This window comes from Macaca fascicularis, chromosome 2 (assembly GCF_037993035.2).
Source record: "Macaca fascicularis isolate 582-1 chromosome 2, T2T-MFA8v1.1".
Classification (NCBI taxonomy): Eukaryota; Metazoa; Chordata; class Mammalia; order Primates; family Cercopithecidae; genus Macaca; species Macaca fascicularis.
In genome coordinates this window covers 117,751,689-117,770,028 of record NC_088376.1, presented here as the reverse complement: position 1 = coordinate 117,770,028, position 18,340 = coordinate 117,751,689, and the positions used below count along the sequence as shown (strand labels likewise).

Sequence of the window (18,340 nt, the reverse complement as noted above, 5' to 3'; positions counted from 1 at the left end):
CAGAAGCTTCTTAGTTTGGTGTAGTCCCATTTATCTATTTTTTGCTTTTGTTGCTTGTGCTTCTGGTATCATCTCCAAGAAATCATTTATAAACCATTTATCTGATACGGGGTTAATTTCCATTAACATAAGAGATTCCTAAAACTCAACAGCAAACAAATAACCTGATTTTAAAAATGGGCAAAGAACCTGAATAGGCATTTCTCCAGAGAAGATATATAAATGGTCAACAGGTAAACGGAAAGATGCTCAACATTGTTCGTCGTCAGGGAAGTGCAAATCAAAACCACAATGAGATACCATCTGACACTTGTTAGGATGGCTATTACCAAAAAGACAAAATATAACAAGTGTTGGTGAGAAAAAGGAACATTTGTGCACTGTTGGTGAAATGTAAGTTGGTACAGCCACTATGAAAAACAGTATGGAGATTCCTCAAAAAATTAAAAAATAAAATTGCCATATAATCCAGCAATCCCACTTCTTAGTATATGTCCAAACAAAATAAAATCACTATCTCGAAGAGGTATCTGTACATCCATGTTCACCACAGCACCATTCACAACAGCCCAGATATGGAAACAATGCAATGTTCATTGGCAAATGAACGGATAAAGAAAATCTAGTGTATACATACAACAGAATTTTTTTTTCTTTTTTGAGATGGTGTCTCACTCACTCTGTTGCTCAGGCTGGAGTGCAGTGGGGCAATCTCAGCTCACTGCAACTTCCACCTCCCAGTCTCCCGCCTGAGCCTCCTGAGTGGCTGGGATTACAGGCATGCGGCACCATGCCAGGCTAATTTTTATATTTTTAGTAGAGATGGGGTTTCACCATGTTGGCCAGGCTGGTCTCGAACTCCTAACCTCAAATGATCCACCTGCCTTGGCCTCCCAAAGTGCTGGAATTACAGATGTGAGTCACTGTGCCTGACCTTATATACATACAATGGAATCTTATCCAGCCTTGGAAAGAAGGAAATCCTACCATTTACAACATGGATGGACCTGGAAGACATTATGCGAAGTGAAGTAAGTTAGTCACAGGACAAATACTGTGGAATTTCTCATCTACGTGGCATCTAAAATAGTCAGAGGTATACAAGTAGGTAACAAAATGGTGGCTACTAGGGGCCGGCGCGGAGAGAGATTGGGGAGCTGTTGTTGAATGTGTATAAAGTTACAGTTACACAAGATGAGAAAGTTCCTGTGAACTGCCGTATAACATTGTGCCTATAGTTAACAATATGGTACTATGCACCCAAAAAATTGGTAAGAGATTAGATCTCCTGTTAAGTGTTCTAATCACAAAAACAAAACAAAAAAGAAGGGACATAAGGAAATTTTTGGAGGTGATAAATATGTTTATCACCTGGGCTGTGATCATAACATAGCATATACATACATCCACATGCACCAACTGTATAATTATGTGCAATTTTTGTGTACTATTTCTAACTGGGGAAGGGTTTCTCCACTGCTCTGTGGAGAACAGGCCAGGGTGCCTGCCTCCTTCTGGTGAAACAAATGCATCTGAGAATTGAGAAGTCATGCAATTTGATTGCACCTTATGTGCACATATCAGGGAGTGGGGAAGCACAGCTGGCTGCCAGGCCTGTGGGCCCCTAATTTTCTGCACACTGGGCGCTCTTCCTATCTGGGAGAGGCTGCCCTGCCCTCTTCTCAGCGCTGCTCAGCTCCCCTCCTTGGCCTATCCTACAAAGGAAATGGCAGGAAAGTAGGCACAGCTCACCTAATGAGTTCATGGACAGGCAGGATGGGGCACAGGCAGGATGGGGCTCAGCCAGGATGGGGCTCAGCCAGGCTGGCTCTCCTAGGATGCCACTGGGCAGTTTCTGATTGCCACAGACAAGGAGCCTCTGTTGGAGGGGACCGCCATTCACTGGGGTCCCAGCCAGTTCACAGTCTATGGTCTCTCACAAACAGGCTGCAGCGAGGCTTCCCATTCAACCACTTACTGGGAGAGTTTTGCCAAGGGAGAGAATGAGATAAGAAAATAATGCAAGGTCACTTAGGAGAATTAAGTGCTTTGAAACCCACTCATCAGACCATACACATTCCCAAATCTACCATGCCAAGTCTGTATCCTCTCTGTGTTCACAGCAGCACAGGCTGCCTGAGGATGCCTACTCAGAGGCACTTGCTGATCCTGGTCCAGCGTCTCCCGGGTCATAATGTTCTCCATTGCTAAAGTTCACCATGCACTTGCCTCCCCACAAGGACTCAGTAGACACTGGGCACTACTAATCTGCCCAAAAACAACCCTGCAAGATGGGGACATGGTTCTTGTCCCCTATTTTCTAGATGAGGGAACTACAGCACAAGGAGAGGAAATCACTTGCCTGAAGTCACTCAGATCAGAAATAGTAAAGCCTAGATGCCCACCCAGGTAGTGTGAGCCTTGATCACTACTCTAGAAAATGGACAAATAATATAAAAGTGACACTGCTTTTCAAACCTCCTTTTTATATTTCACTAATACAGACAGGCTCTTGTTTCTTGAAACTCATTTGAATTGATAAACATTAGCTAACACTTATCATTAATTAAGGACACCAAATGGTCAAATATTTCTCAGTATATTTTGATAGATACCAGGAGTTTAGGTAAAATGGATACTGCACATATATTTATTCATGAAACAGGTGAAAAAGAAAAACCTGGGTATGTTTTGGAAATGCAGTAGAATTCCTCAATCTTCTTCTAAGTCAACCAAAACACCACGTAAGACTAATCCATATTCAGGGATAAAAGAGCACCTTCTATTTCCCACATCCAAATCCATGCAGTACAACTATGTTTTAACTACAGCAGACAGATTTTAACAATGTGAGCAGTTGAAAATTATGGTAACGATGATGATGATATAGCCATCGTGGACTGTGCCTGCTGTGTGCCCAGCACTGAGTTGGGAGCACATCATTTTGTTTAATTCTTAACAATACTGCCAGGTGTGTATAATTAGCCCCATTTTACAGATGGAGAAATTGTCAGCATCCAGACACTACCCTTTTTCCATTAGGCAGCACAGACCTCCCGCCCATACCCGCAAGAGCCCTACTCAATAGTCCGAGAGAAATAAAAACCTAGGAAATAAGAACGTGACATATCAGTAAATTGCAAATAATACAGAATTCATGCAGCAAGCGTCCAGTCATTACTGGATATTCCAGCCAGTAAGCTAACATGTCCAGCACCAAGCACACGTTGGACCAGACTCTGTGAGGCTGGCCCTTAGGTTTGGGGCTGGCACTGGGGCTCTGCAAACCATGTTTTTGCTTTGCCAGCTGTTCCTGGCTAGGGTCTGCCTGGTCTGGCCAATAAGGTCAATAGGAGGATGTTGCATCCATGGAGGAAGGAGATGGACCTTTCTGTTTGCTTCCCATTGGATTCTCATTCCGAACGCCTTCATCCTAGCAGGGTTTCTTTACTCCAGCATGGACAGCTCATTCCAGTAGCAGTAAATTAATCTAGTTGGTAGCTCTCCCGACACTCACAGAATCAGTCTCATTGCATCTCCTTCAGGGACCCCAGAACTCCCTCCTAAAAAGTCTGATTCTCACCCTCACAGGACCCTCCTCTGAGCTCAGAGACCTTAGCACTTGCCAGCCGGCATGCCCTTCTGAGAGGTCTGGGTCCTAGCCTGATAGAGCTTCTCCTCCAAGCTTCTAAATTTTAATAACCTCTTTCTTTCCTCTGCCCCTCCTCCCATACCAACTATTAAGGTGGTGGCTGTTGCCTGCAATTGCTACTTCCAAGATAACCTAGAGTTCTCTTTTGTCCTTTCATCTCATCAAAACTTGATTTACAATTTGTAACATTAAATTCTCTGTGTTCAAATCACTGGTAGGTGCCTGTCCCTAATTGGACCCTGCCCAATTCACTGGGAATATAATCACACTGAATGGCATTTCTGGACATGCTCCGGCTTGGACAAATACTCTTTGCCAAGTCCCAGAAGGCACCCTAAACTCCCTCATAACCCCAAAACATGGTCTATGAGCCACCTATGAACACAGATTCTGGGGTCCTGTCTGCAGAAAATGGAGCCCACGAATCACTTTTGGCAAGTCCCCCCACTGCCAACCCCTCGGTGACTCCAACGTGCTACAATTTGAGAGTAGTGGATATGGAGACAGCTGGATATGGATATGAAACTGGAGACTTCCAGTTTCATTGCTGTGAGCTCAGTGGCAAGGGACTTAAATCCTCTGAGCTCCCTCATGTGCAAAATAAGAATGCTACAGGAAGTGCTCCCCATTGGGTGGGGCTAAGCATTACTAAGTGAGCTAAAGCAACAGAGTGTTTGACTCTTCCCCAACACCAGGAGAGGAGGAGGCTTCCCTTAAGAGTGGCTACCTAGATAGCCATTTACTAGAGGATGGTGGGTGTCACCTGAAGAGAATGCACACTGTCCTTCCACCTTCTTTCTGAGGTCAGCAGCACCTGGATGGAGCCCAAGGCCCCAATGCCAAGCCCAGGAAGAGAAACCACATTTTCTATGACAGGGGAAGTACCACGTGTCTGTCTTGGGCCCCTGACATGAAGCGATTTTTCAATGGCTGGCAGCAGCCGTGCATCAGTGGCTTCATTCCTAACTTGTCATGTTCTTCTTGCTGGAGTCACAAGATGTCTAATATCAGCAGAAGTAATTAAAAATAAACCGGAGACAACGAACCATTTCAACTCCCCCTTCGGCTGCAGGGAGGACCTGCATGAGCTCTCACCACAGCGACTGAAAATGCCTTTTCCTGTCATGCCGTTGACTGACCATGAGAAATGAGTGTTCCTATTTTCTTGAGACAGCTTTAGGATTTATCACCCTTGAAAAAACACAGCAATGACACAAACTCACTCAAAACTTTTGGACCAAATGTGACTTCAGCCAGAGAAGGAGAAATAAAGAGGAAGAGGAAAGGAGGGAAAAAGAGAAGAGAGAAATGTCAGTACCCAAGAGACCCCTGGAATGAAATAGCAGTGAGAAATAGGAGCATCTTGGAGCATTCACAGAAGTGAAAGGGTCTACCACCTACACTCCCCACCCTTTTTAATCAATTGTGATGAGGAGAGTTAATACCATCGGTACATGCAGCCCAAGTCTATGTCTCCTATGCCAACTCCCTACACAGTTGCCAGAGAGCACTTCTGAAAACAGTCAGTTCACTCCTCTCCATTCAAAAGCCTCCCATATGTCAGGCACGGTGGCTCACACCTGTAATCCCAGCACTTTGGGAGGCCAAGGCAGGCGGATCACTTGAGGTCAGGAGTTCAAGACCAGCCTGACCAACATGACGAAACCCCGTCTCTACTAAAAATACAAAAATTAGCTGGGTGTGGTGGTGTCCGCCTATAATCCGAGCTACTTGGGAGGCTGAGACAGGAGAATCGCTTGACTCTGGGAGGCGGAGGTTGCAGTGAGCCATGATTACATGACTATACTCCAGCCAGGATGACACAGTGAAACTTGGTCTCAAAAAAAAAAAAAAAAACCTTCCCATGGCTCCTCACTGCCCCCTTGGATCACACCCCAACATCTCATTGTGCCCACTGAAGCCCAGAGAAGTTGGCTGCTGCCTGTGCTGCCAGCCTCCCTATCACCCTGTTCCCATGTCCACTGGGCTCCAGCCATTTGCACTTCCTCCTGCTCCTCATACACATCCACCTTACTGTTCCCTCTGCCACGAATACCTTCCCCATCCAGCTCCTCTCCCTCACACATGCTCTCCTCCAAGAGGCTTGTCTTGACCACCCTGTCTAGGAGACCTGCCATTATCCATTCTCTGTCTCAGGTTCTTGTTTGTCTTGTTCAGAAGACTTATGATTAAATGATTTGATCTTTTCACTTGCTGTTACCTGTGATCTGTTATTTGTCCTATGTGATTTCATGGGAGGTGTCTTAGCCCCCTACTTCTGGGCTTCATTACAATGGACTGCAAGACACAGAGGGCCCTCAATAAATACTTGTTGCATGAATGCATTACCCTAAGACGGCTACCTCCTTCCCTTTTTTCCCTCTGCCAGCAAAGAAAATGCTATGTAAAATGATTTGAAAGTCAGAGAAGAGAACAATGCAGTTTAATGGGGAAGAAAGAACAAAGCCTTCCTCCCAAATTGCTTAAGATGACTGAAAGGCTGGGTTCTTAAAAGAATAACCCCTGAATCAGCTCAGGAACTCTGGCCCTCAGAATGGCACATGCCCCATGGAACGATCAGGAGAGAGGGGATTCCTGAACTTTAGAAAACAACCTCAGAGGCGCCAAGGCAGCACTAAGCCTTCCAGCACCCCAGAGGCCACTAGGGTAAGGCTGGATTGAGGCTTTATCCTCCAAGTTATACCGCGGGGGAGGCCTGGGGCACAAAACCCCCAAGTCAGCTCCTCCTCGGAGATGCATGTGACACCAGCCCAAAGGACAGTCATTTCCAACAAGGTTCCAAAAGTGCTCCAAGCCAGGTCCCCCAAGCCATTCCATGATCAAGGGCATCCCTTTATCCTCAAACCAAGAGCTGCTTCTGCCCTCCTTGCAGTCCCCACCAGGTCACCAAGGATCCTCCAGCAGCCCTGAGCCTCTCACATGGCCTCAAAGCTACCATCCTTGCCTTTTTATTTTTTTCTCGAGATAACTGAAAATAAAATGCACAGTACACAGCACTGAAATCGCATTCACCTTTGACGTTCTCCTGTCCTTTTAGAAGAGGAAAATCATTTAATCACATCTAGAGAGCCTCATCCTGAGGCCCCACAATTTGCTGTCTGACTGTAGCCCCAGTGGGTTCTGAGATCACGGAGTTCCTGACATTCTGCAGACCCTCCTGTACTTGGGGGCAGGAGGCCAAAGAAATGGACTTACTGTCCCGATGACAATGTATAGAGTGTGGACAGCTCTTCCTCTGACCTATGGTCATTTTACCTCGTTTAGCTCTCAAGATGTCTGCATCCTGCTTAAGGGTCTAGGCTCAGCATTTGAGTGCTGGAGTGGTCATTTCAGGTCCACCAAATGCAAGTCAGGGAATTCTGAATGTAGCCTCTTCATGCCTCAGTTTCCTCAACTGTGAAAGGCGATAACGAGAGTATACCTCTCATGAGGTTTCTGTGAGAATTAGATACATATGGAGCATTTAGAACAGTCTCTGACACTCAGCATTCAGTAGGAATTAGCTATCATTAGTATTGTTTTATAAATTGGAGTATAAGAAATTGGTTTAAAACATTCTCTCATTGAGGGCCAGGCACAGTGGCTCAGGCCTGTAATCCCAGCACCTGGGGAGGCTAGGCAGGTGAAACACTTGAGACCAGGAGTTCGAAACCAGCCTGGCCAACATGATGAAACCCCATCTCTATAAAAAATATAAAAAGTAGGCCTGGCGTGAGGGCTCACGCCTATAATTATAGCACTTTGGGAGGCCGAGGCATGTGGATCACTTGAGGTCAGAAGTTCAAGACCAGCCTGGCCAATATGGTGAAACCCCACCTCTACTAAAAAATATAAAAATTAGCTGGGTGTGGTGGCACACGCCTGTAATCCCAGCTACTGCGGAGCCTGAGGCAGGAGAATCACCTGAACCCAGGAGGTGGAGGTTGCAGTGATTCAAGAACATGTTGCCACTACACTCCAGCTTGGGCAACAGAGCAAGACTCTGTTTAAAAAAAAAAAAAAGAAGAAGAAAAATTAGCTAATTGAGGAAAATTCAGGTTCAGGGAAATGAAGAAGAAGTAGATAGAACATTCTAGTACTGCTTCTGTGACTCAAATCAGAAGCAGGTGAGGGTCAGTTCATGCAGTGAAATCTAACAGGTGTGGATGAGTCACCATCCACCTGCACACCTAGGCAGTATGTCATTATTTTACCTACAGTAGAAACAAGTTAGGATGTGCTCTCTTATTTGACAGTTACAGGTCAAATTCTCACTCTCTAAAGTGTAACACAAGGCAAAATAAGGGTTATTAATTTATGGATAGCTCAACTCTGCCCCCACAGTAACAGACAGTGTTATGGACTGAATGTGTCTCCCAAAGATTTGTATGTTGAAATCCTAGCCTGCATGATCATGGTATTAGGAGTTGGGGCTTTGGGGAAGTAATTAGGATTAGATGAGGTCATAAGGGTGGAGCCCTCATGAATGGGATTAGTGTCCTTATAAGACTCACAAGAGAGCTTGCTTCCTCATTCGACTCAATGCCATGTGAGGGTACCACAAGAAGGCAGCAGTCTGCAACCCAAAAGAGGGGCCTCAAAAAGAACTTGACCATGCTGGCAACCTGATCTCAGACTTCCAGCCTCCAGGACTGTGAGCAATAAATTCCTGTTGTTTATAAGCCACCCAGTCATTGATATTTTGTCATAGCAACCCAAGCTGACTGAGATAGGGAGACTCTGATTTCCCAAGCCTCTGCAGAGGAAGCCTAATTCTTTCCAGGGTGTTTGTTCACTGTTACCACAGTGACCTGAAAGCTGTGAAATTCTGTCCTGTGTCCGTGTCACCACCAAAACCGGGTTCAAGGGGCAGTCAAGTCTAGCATTTATAAAGACCCTACATTCCAACATTCCAGGCCAAGGCTGAGCAGCCTTGCAGCCTACTCTACCTCTAGTCAACCCCATCACCATGTAAGATATCCCAGTCTTGATGGTAGCATTGATAGAGGAGCAAGGAGAGAGTGAAAGAAAAGAGAACTACTCATTACAGAAAAGGAGAAAGGGCTGCTAAACATTTTGGTAAGAGAAGCTACAGCATGAAAAGGAGTATTTGGCATCAAGTCTCCCAGCCCTCCATCATTTATTATCTGGCTAGTGTAACTGATACAGTTTGCATGTTTGCCCCCTACAAATCTCATGTTGGAATTTGACCACCAATGCTGGATGTGGGACCTGGTGGGAGGCGTTTGGGTCATAGGGGTGGATCCTCCATGATTGGCTTGGTGCTGCCCCATGGTAATGATTGAGTTCTCATTCTAACAGTTCATGTGAGAGCCGATTGTTAAAAACAGCCTGGCCCCACCCCTTTTCTCTCTCTTTCCTCCTCCTTTCTCACCATGTAACATACCTGCTCCTCCTTCACCTTCTGCCATTAGTGGAAACAGCATGAGGCCCTCACCAGAAGCAGAGCAGGTGCTGGCACCATACTTCTTGTACATCCAGCAGAACCATGTGCCCTATACACCACTTTTCTTTACAAATTACAACAACCGCGGGTGTTCCTTTATGCTAATGCAGAATGGACTAACATAATCGTGTATTCAAGTAGAAAAAGCAGTGGAAAAATAGGGAGAAACCGTCATTACCATCTTCTGTTGAATTCAGCAGAGTCATGAAATTCTGAGGGTATCTCAATGACTTTCAGCAATACGCTGGTTGGTCTAAATTTTTCAAAGGCTCCTTTAAATCAGCGGTGGGAAAACATATTCTTAAAGGGCTTGATAGTAAATTTTTTAGGCTTCACGGGCCATCTGATCTTTGTCACAACTACTCAATTCTGCCATCAGCCATAGAAAATAGTAAACAAATGGGTGTGACTATGTCAAAATAATACCTTACTTATGGATGCTGAAATTTGAATTCTATATAATGTTTTCATGTCATGAAATATTGTTTCTTTGAACATTTAAAAATGTGAAAATCATTCATAACTCATAAGCTGCAAAAGCAGGCAATGGGCCAGATTTGGCACATGGACCACAGTTTGCCAACCTCTCCTTTAAATAACCTGGCTAATTATTTTCTTACCTATCCGGCTATTGCCTCTCTGTCTTGTGCATCAGGGGGAGGTAATGATAAATAATTCCATGATTTTTCCTTTTTTTAGTTCACTTGGAAGAGCAACTACATAGATGGTGGGCATAGCCATTTTTCTAATTTAAGTGAATGCAGCTTTATTTCTTGAGCAGGTCCTGGAACGAGTTCCTCTCATATGGGAGTTCATATTTTATTCCAAGTGTGTAAGAGCTGCTGTTAAGTCATAACCAATGGATATTAGGCAAAAGTAAATGGTATCCAATAAATGAATAAATAACTCCTCATTTCTGTTCTCAGAAATGAAATACTGGCAAGGGACACATTGCATAAGCAATCATGATGCTGCCTTCATAGGCTCACAGTTAAATCACCAATAATGCATTCCTTCTTCCAACTCACTCTAAAATGCTTTATTAAGCAGTTGCTTGGAGGAAGGCCCTGTTGGATGGAAAGGGGCTTTTACAAATGACACTCACAAATGCTCCCCTGGTCTGTTCACCAACTTCCTTCTGCTTTCCCTTTCTTGGAACCCAGCTGCTACACTGTAAGGTAATCCAGGCTACTGTACTGAGGACAGTGGACACACAGGGTTGCCCTGGAGAATGAGACACCACACGGAGAGAAAGCCCATGGAGAGGAGAACTGAGGCAGACAGTCAAGCTCCTAGCTCCACCAGGTACCCCATCTGACACCACGTGAAATAGAACCACCACCTAGTTAACCCACAGAATCACAAGAAATAATAAATTATTGTTATTTTAAGCCACTAGATTTGGGGATGCTTTATAGCATTGCTATGTAAGTTATTTCCTTCCCTTTCTCCCTTTTCCTTGCTTCTTGTATTAGTTTTCTACTGCTACATAACAAATGACCACAAATGTAGTGGCTTAAAACAGCACAGTTATTATTATCTCACAGTTTCTGTGGGTCAGGAGTTGGGGCACAAACAAGCTGGGTCCTCTGCTCATGATCCCAGAAGTCTGCAATCAAGGTACTAACTGGGCTGTATTTTCATCTGCAGGCTTGATTAGGGAAGAATTTGCCTCCAAGCTCACCTAGATTATTGGCAGAATTCATTTCTTTTCGCTACAAGACTGAGGGTCCAGGCTTTTTTTGGCTGTCAGCTGGAGGCCAATCTCACATTCAAGGCTGCCTATAGTATCACACCATCAGGAAGAGTCTCTTTGCCCTCGTGCAGGGTCCAGTTCCTCTTTCCAGGACTCTCAATTAAATAAGTCCCACCCAAGAGTGTAAATTAGTTCAACCATTGTGGAAGACAGTGTGGTGATTCCTCAAAGACCTAGAGGCAGAAATACCATTTGACCCAGCAATCCCATTACTGGGTATATGCCCAAAGGAATATAAATCATTCTATTATAAAGATACAAGCATGGGTATGTTCACTGCAGCACTATTTACAATAGCAAAGTCATGGAATTGACCTAAATGCCCATCAGTGATAGAATGGATAAAGAAAATGTGGTAAATATACCACTGTGCAGCCATAAAAAGGAATAAGATCACATCTTTTGGAGGGACATGGTTAGAGTTGGAAGCCATTATCCTCAGCAAACTAATGCAGGAACAGAAAACCAAACACCGCATGTTCCCACTTATAAGTGGGACCTGAATGATGAGAACACATAGACACATGGAGGCAAACAACACATACTAGGCACCTTTGTGGGGTGGGAGAGCATCAGGAAGAATTGCTAATGGATGCTGGGCTTAATGCCTGGGTAATAGAATGATCTGTACAGTAAACCACCATGGCACATGTTTACCTATATAAAAAACCTGCACAACCTGAACATATACCCCAGAACTTAAAAGATTGAGAGAGAGAGAGAGAGGAAGGGGTGAGGGGTGGGAGAGAGAGAGAGAGAGAAAAGAAAGAAAGAAAGCACACCCAAGATAATATCCCTTCTGATTAACTAAAAAATCAGCTGACTTGAAACAAAACCCTTCACCTATATGAGATTCCATCGGTTAAAAGCCACAGATCCTGTAGATTTAAAAACAAGCCACAGGTCCTGCCCACACAGAAGGTGAACAGATTACACAGGACATAAACACTAGGGGGAAGGGCTCAGGCAGGTACCCTAGGCCCTCTACGCCACACTTCTTGGCAGGATGGGATATAGTGAAAGGCAGTAGGATTGCTCAGAAGTAGAGAACCTGTTCTCTTGGAATCACCAAAGAATGAAGATGAAAGACAGGTCCAGAAACAATTATCGTATTGGACACAAAGCTATACTTCCTTAAGACAGTTCCTAGGGAGTTTTGAGTTTAGGGCTCAGGCAAGGACAAATGGCCTCTGGCTGGAGGAGAAGAGGGAAGGCTCAGGGCAAACCTAAAAGAAGGGAACAAATCCCCAGAGGCTGGAGAACAGCAAGTACCTGTTCCCCTAGAGCAGTGGTCAGGAACTCCACACCTGTGGGAGGGAAACCATATGAGTGAAGTGGGCTGACAGGAAATGAAGAGTGGTGATGAGGGTCACGTTCAAAGGACGCATGCATTTGCTGCCTAATGGGGACAGCTGCTGCTCAGCTCCATCAGCAGCCCTGTCACATAGTAATGTTGGCCCCAAAGTGGCAGGTGTAACTCCTTATGAGAGAAACTACAACTTTAAAACGTTATAGAATAATGACATGGTTTGGCTCTGTGCCCCCACCCAAATCTCATCTTGAATTGTAATCCCCAGATGTTGAGTGAGTTACCTGGTGGGAGGTGATGAGATCATGGGAGCAGTTCTCATGATAGTGAGTGAATTCTCATGAGATTCGATGGTTTTATAAGAGGCTCTTCCCCCTTCACTCACTCTCTCACCTGCCACCATGTAAGATGTGCCTGCTTCCCCTTCTGCCATGATTGTAAGTTTCCTGAGGCCTCTCCAGCCATGCACAACTGTGAGTCAATTAAACCTCTTTTCTTTATAAATTACCCACTCTCAGGCAGTTCTTTATAGCAGTGTGAAAATGGACTAATACAAATATCTTGACTTTTAATATTGATTGGTAATTGACAGTTTTTAAGACAGAATATGAACCAAGAAACACACACCTGTGCACTGAATTCAGCTGAGGAAATGGGTCCTTGTAAAAGTCAATAGAGGGCAGCAATATGGCAAAGCCTGCTGAGTATCCAAACCCTACTCTTTGGGCTATTTCTTGTGGCAGTAGTTCCACAAGTGTGGTTCCCCACCAGTAGCCTCGGCAGCACTCAGGAACTAGTTAGAAATGCAAACTCTCAGCCTCACTCAGATCTACTGCATCAGAAGTTGTAGAGGAACAAGTCCTCTGGGTGATCCTGAAGCTCACTCAAGTTTGAGAACTACTGTTTTATAGGAATCACATTCCAGCCTTGAGATCATTTTTCTCTCTCCTGAATTCATTTCCCGATTTTACAGTCTTGAAGATTGTCAATTACAGCATGGTACAATTCTCTACTGAATAGCTAACATTCCAAATAATGGAGAAAGATGACTGCTCAGACATTGCTCATCATCTCACTTTAACACAATGCTGAATCGTATTGGGTTTTTATGTGAGTTTATTACCTGCACCCTCACATGGAAGTTCATAAAGAAGAGAATGTATATGTGTAAGAATGTCATGGAACTCTCCAGATAAGTTCTGACAATGGTGGGGAACAGCAGTGAGGGATAGAGAGGTTTCTGGGTGGTAATGGGGGCCGTGGGAGGAACTATACAAACACATTATGTAAAGGAGAGGCCTGTAGGGCTACCATGGCCGATTTCACCATTCAATTCTGCATGTGGGGCTCAACATGCAGCTCTGCCTCGAGGGAAAATAAAAATTAAAAAAAGCACAGCCCAATATGGATGAAGCACACTTCACAATGCATCTTTTCACGGAATAAGTCCCATATGTCTTTATAAGTTTCTTCTCTCCTCCAAAAGTTTCGTTTTTGAAGACAAGAAAAGCCAGTATTCAGTTTTGGTCAACCAAAAAACACAAGGCTGAGAAACCATAGTGTTTGGGTGAGGGAGAAAGGACAAGATGGAGGAAGGTGAACAAGAAGGCACAATCCATGTTGCTTCCGGGTTCTTCCTCACCAACTTTCCCGCGCGCGGGAAAATGCAGCCCACGCCTGGGAAGACGCAGATCAACCGAGCATGCGCCAGGTGACATCAATCCGAAGACATCGAAACTTACCTGGCCACGCCTATGGAGACGCCCCTATCACGCCCTTATCCCGCACACTGCCCTCCCCCTTCCAGTACCAATGCATAAAAGTCCTCTGCCGGCAGGAGCCGGTGTGACTTCTTTGGCCCCTCCTACTTGTGGACCGGAGAACCTCACCCGAGAGCGCCAGCGTGACTTCCCTGGCCCCATACTTGAGGACCGGAGAACCTCGCCCAAGAGTGTGTGCATATTTGCAATAAAAGACTGCCGCTTTCTTATGTACTTTGGCCTCATGTTTAATTATTTAGCTCTCCTAAATTAAGTATTAAATTAAGTATTAAGACAATTATTAAATTAAATTAAATTAAGACACATAGATCATTATGAGATTAAGTCTACATGGGGCAAATATTCATGGACAAGCTGGAGATTACAGTAAAGATTCTCAATGGAGTCCACTGCACAGACAGGATCAGCATCAACTTACCTTTCGATCTGGCCAATTGTATTTTGCAAAGATTGTATCGTAGGTGTCCACCGCCCCATCAGTTATGAGCATGATGGCCTGACTGCAGATACTTCCTTGTCCCGTGTGGTTGAACTAGGGAAAGAAATAAGTTCAAAATGGTATACACATCAGATAATTCTGTGTATCAGTGAAAAATCAGAGACATGAGGCCATGGGCTAAAAAAGCCTTTTAAAATAAGAGCACACTGTCCACCACCAAAACAACCTACACAAAAAGTCTTTCCACACAGATCACCGTATTTGCTCTGACAAATTGGATCTTCAAGCCAAAAATAAAATTCTAAGCCCTCCAACCAACCGAACAGACCTTACTGTTGGCCAAGGGAATCCCAAAGAAATCTGAACAAGCACTTCAGTCCATGCCAGGAAGTGGGGGATGGGTCAGACATGCCTGGCTATACCCCCTCTCTTTGGAGTTTTGGGAGAACTGATCAGCACTAATGTTAAAATCACAATCATAAGACTGACAAAACAGACCCTTTGTAGCAATCTGACTCTGGCATAGCATTGAAAGGCAGATAGCAGGCCCTGAAGGAAATCAAGGTAGTTTGCTCCAAAATATATTTATTTAACTTATTTGGAAATGGCCCTATAAAGTCTTCTCCTGGGGGGGATATTTGCATTCTCTAGAGAATCTCCTTCTCTTTCTAGGTCTTTTCCTAATCCAGGAGAGATTTAACTAAGAGTTTAACATCTTTTAAGGTCTGAAAAGAGATATTTGCCATCTATTCTCACTTGGAGGCTTCATCTACATAACAAAACGCTGGCTTCCACACCCCTCTTAACTGGAGGATTTCTTCCTGCTGACTTCAACTCTTTATGCAAAGCTTAATTCTTTCAACCAACTGCCAGTCAGAAATCTCTGAATCCACCTATGACCTGTAAGTGTCCCCTACCCCTTCGAAATGTCTTGCCCTTCCAGGCTGAACCAATGTATACTTTACATGTATTATGTCTTTGCCTGTAACTTCTGTCTCCCTTAAATGTGTAAAACCAAGCTGTAACATGACGACAACTTAGGCATATGTTCTCAGGAACCCTTGAGGCTGTACCCCAGGACATGGTCATTCATATTTGGCGCAGAATACACATCTTTAATACTTTATCGAGCTTGGCTTTTTTTTCCCCCCCAATAGATCTAAATACAAATCACAGGGGGATTTCAAAAAATACACGAGGTGGGAAAGAAGAGTCTAGGATTGCACAACCTCTCTTACCTTCAGGCATGGGCTGTGTTTTAGGAAATAAGCCCAAAGGAGTTGGCACAGAAATGTTTTAGGGACACATTATACAAGCAACAGGCTACCTAAGAGACTGTATCTCTTTCAAAAATCTAAAAGAGGCTAGTTTGAGTGGATCTGATGAGTACAGAATGCAGCATATAATAAAATCTAGGAGGTTTTAGGCATATAAAGTCAGTAACATGACAATTCACTTGAGAAGCCCAAGTATTTTCTTAATAGGGGTTCATTTCAAATTTATATTGTTGGCATGTAAACTTACGTATTAGTTTATATGTTGGTATGCATGGCATGCTGAAGTTCTAAGATTATGCTCACTGGTATGTAAAGCCCTGGACTTCTTCAACTTTCAGCTTTATATAAGATTTTAGAAGCTCTCAGTCTTTGTGGGCGGTAGGCAGCTAGAGTGACTGAATATGGTTGCCAGAGCAGAATGTCCTTCCCTGGAATCGGGGTGAAAAATTCCCTTAATGAATGCTATTAATGATGCAAATTGAAAGTAACACCAAGTCCTTTAAAAACCCCACAATTACATGTCAATGCTGAGAGATGGGAAACACACAAAAAATCTTCAACCTTCAGTAAGTAAAAACCTTCTCTATTAAAATCTGCAAAGTGTATTCATTTGTTCTAAAATTATTTGCTAAGTGCCCACACAGCACTAGGAATGAAACATACAAAAATCCGTTCTTTCATGTAGCTTCGTATTCTCTTTGGGAAGACACACAAATACAAGGTAAATAAGTAAACTACGTTGTATGTTTGATAATGGTGATGTTAAGGGTGGGGAAAGAAGAAAGCAAAGAAGGACAGGAAATGGAATGGGGCAACTCTAGAAACCATAGTCAGGGAAGACCACTGAGAAGGTGACATTTGAATTATACCTGAAGGATGTGAGTATCTGAGGGAAAGATATTCCAGGAAGGGCAAACATTAAGTGCAAAGGCACTCAGTGGGAGTGTGCCTGGCAAGTTCAATCTACTAAACAATGACACTGGGGAGGGATGGTGGCTACTCTTGGCTTTGCAGGCTGGCCACTGGTGAATGAGAGCTGATAAAGCATTCAAATTAAATATATCTATCTATCTATCTATCTAGATAGATAGATAGATAGATAGAGATTTTTTTTTTTTTTTTTTTTTTTTGAGACGGAGTCTCGCTCTGTAGCCCAGGCTGGAGTGCAGTGGCCAGATCTCAGCTCACTGCAAGCTCCGCCTCCCGGGTTCAGGCCATTCTCCAGCCTCAGCCTCCCGAGTAGCTGGGACTACAGGCGCCCGCCAACTCACCCGGCTATTTTTTTGTATTTCTTAGTAGAGACGGGGTTTCACCGTGTTAGCCAGGATGGTCTCGATCTCCTGACCTCGTGATCCGCCCATCTCGGCCTCCCAAAGTGCTGGGATTACAGGCTTGAGCCACCGCGCCCGGCCGATAGAGATTTTTTTAATTTTTTTTTTTTTTTTTTTTTTGAGACGGAGTCTCGCTCTATCGCCAGGCTAGAGTACAGTGGCACCATCTCGGCTCACTGCAACCTCTGCCTCCTGGGTTCAAGCAATTCTCCTGCCTCAGCCTTGCGAGTAGCTGTGACTACAGGCGAGCGCCACCACGCCCAGCTAATTTTTGTACTTTCAGTAGAGACGGAGTTCCACCATGTTGGCCAGAATGGTCTCAATCTCTTGACCTCATGATGTGCCCGCCTTGGCCTCCCAAAGTGCTGGGATTACAGGCGTGAGCCACCGCGCCCGGCCTCAAATTAAAGATATTAATGCCTAGTCTTCATGCACTTAGACATCTGATGTGGAGTCTGAAGTTGCAGTAACTTGAGAGAAGACCATACATAACTGGATAGATGAATAAATAGATAAATGGATGAGTGGAATTTCCTTATGGCCATACTGAGACACAGCAAAGCCAACTCAAATCATGCACGGGGTAACAGGGCATAGAGGAAAGCACTTGGTGTCATCTCAGCAACACAGCTGTGTGCCTGGGATAAGCTTCCTTCCTGAGCTTTCATTCTTCCACAGACAAGATAATAACAACTTCCTTAGGTGGTTGGTACACCACAGGTTAAACGTTCAATGTTTGTTATATGCCAGGCTACATGTGTTAACACAAACTTACTTAATCCTTACTAGCCTCTGAGGTAGGTACTATTGAGACAGCCAGGTGGGAGGGGCTCCTTGGTAAAACTCCAACCAGCCTGCACACTGGGAAGAATGCGCACTGTGATGGAGCCACAGAAGTGTGAGTCATTTGCAGCGGGGTGGAGCCTGGTCCCTCCTCTTCCTGTGAGGAACCTGGAATTCAATCTGTGAGGTGGGAAGAAGCATGTACTAGCAGGACTAGTACCCGTTTCCCTTTTTTCCCTTTTTGTCCAATAAATCCCAATTTTCTTACTCTTCAAACTTCTGCAAGCCTAAATTTTCAGGGTCATGTGACAAGGATCCTGTCTTTAGCGGAGCTAAGGAAAAGTCTTGCAACACTATCGTTATCTTTATTTTACAGGTAGGAAACTAGGGCACAGAGAGATGAGCTAACTTACCCCAGGTGACACAGCTGCTATCTGACATAGCTGGGATCTGAATCCAGACCATCAAGCTCTAGAATCTACTCTCCAATTTAGCACACAATATGGCCTTTCGGTAATACAGGAACGTCAGTGAGCAAATGGATA

At 44.3% G+C, this 18,340-nt stretch overlaps 1 protein-coding gene across 8 annotated transcripts in view; it reads right to left on the bottom strand.

Annotated features, from left to right (window-relative positions):
• CACNA2D3 (calcium voltage-gated channel auxiliary subunit alpha2delta 3) overlaps positions 1-18,340 on the bottom strand; it is a 931,957-nt gene that overhangs the window by 412,528 nt on the left and 501,089 nt on the right. For all 8 annotated transcript variants that reach the window (XR_006695842.3, XR_010585145.2, XR_012431274.1 and 5 more), the window contains one exon: positions 14,384-14,497. Coding sequence is in view for 4 of the 8 variants with exons in the window: in XM_045384857.3 (XP_045240792.1) it covers positions 14,384-14,497 (114 nt within the window). In the remaining 4 variants the exon portion in view is untranslated. The remainder of the gene's footprint in view (positions 1-14,383; positions 14,498-18,340) is intronic.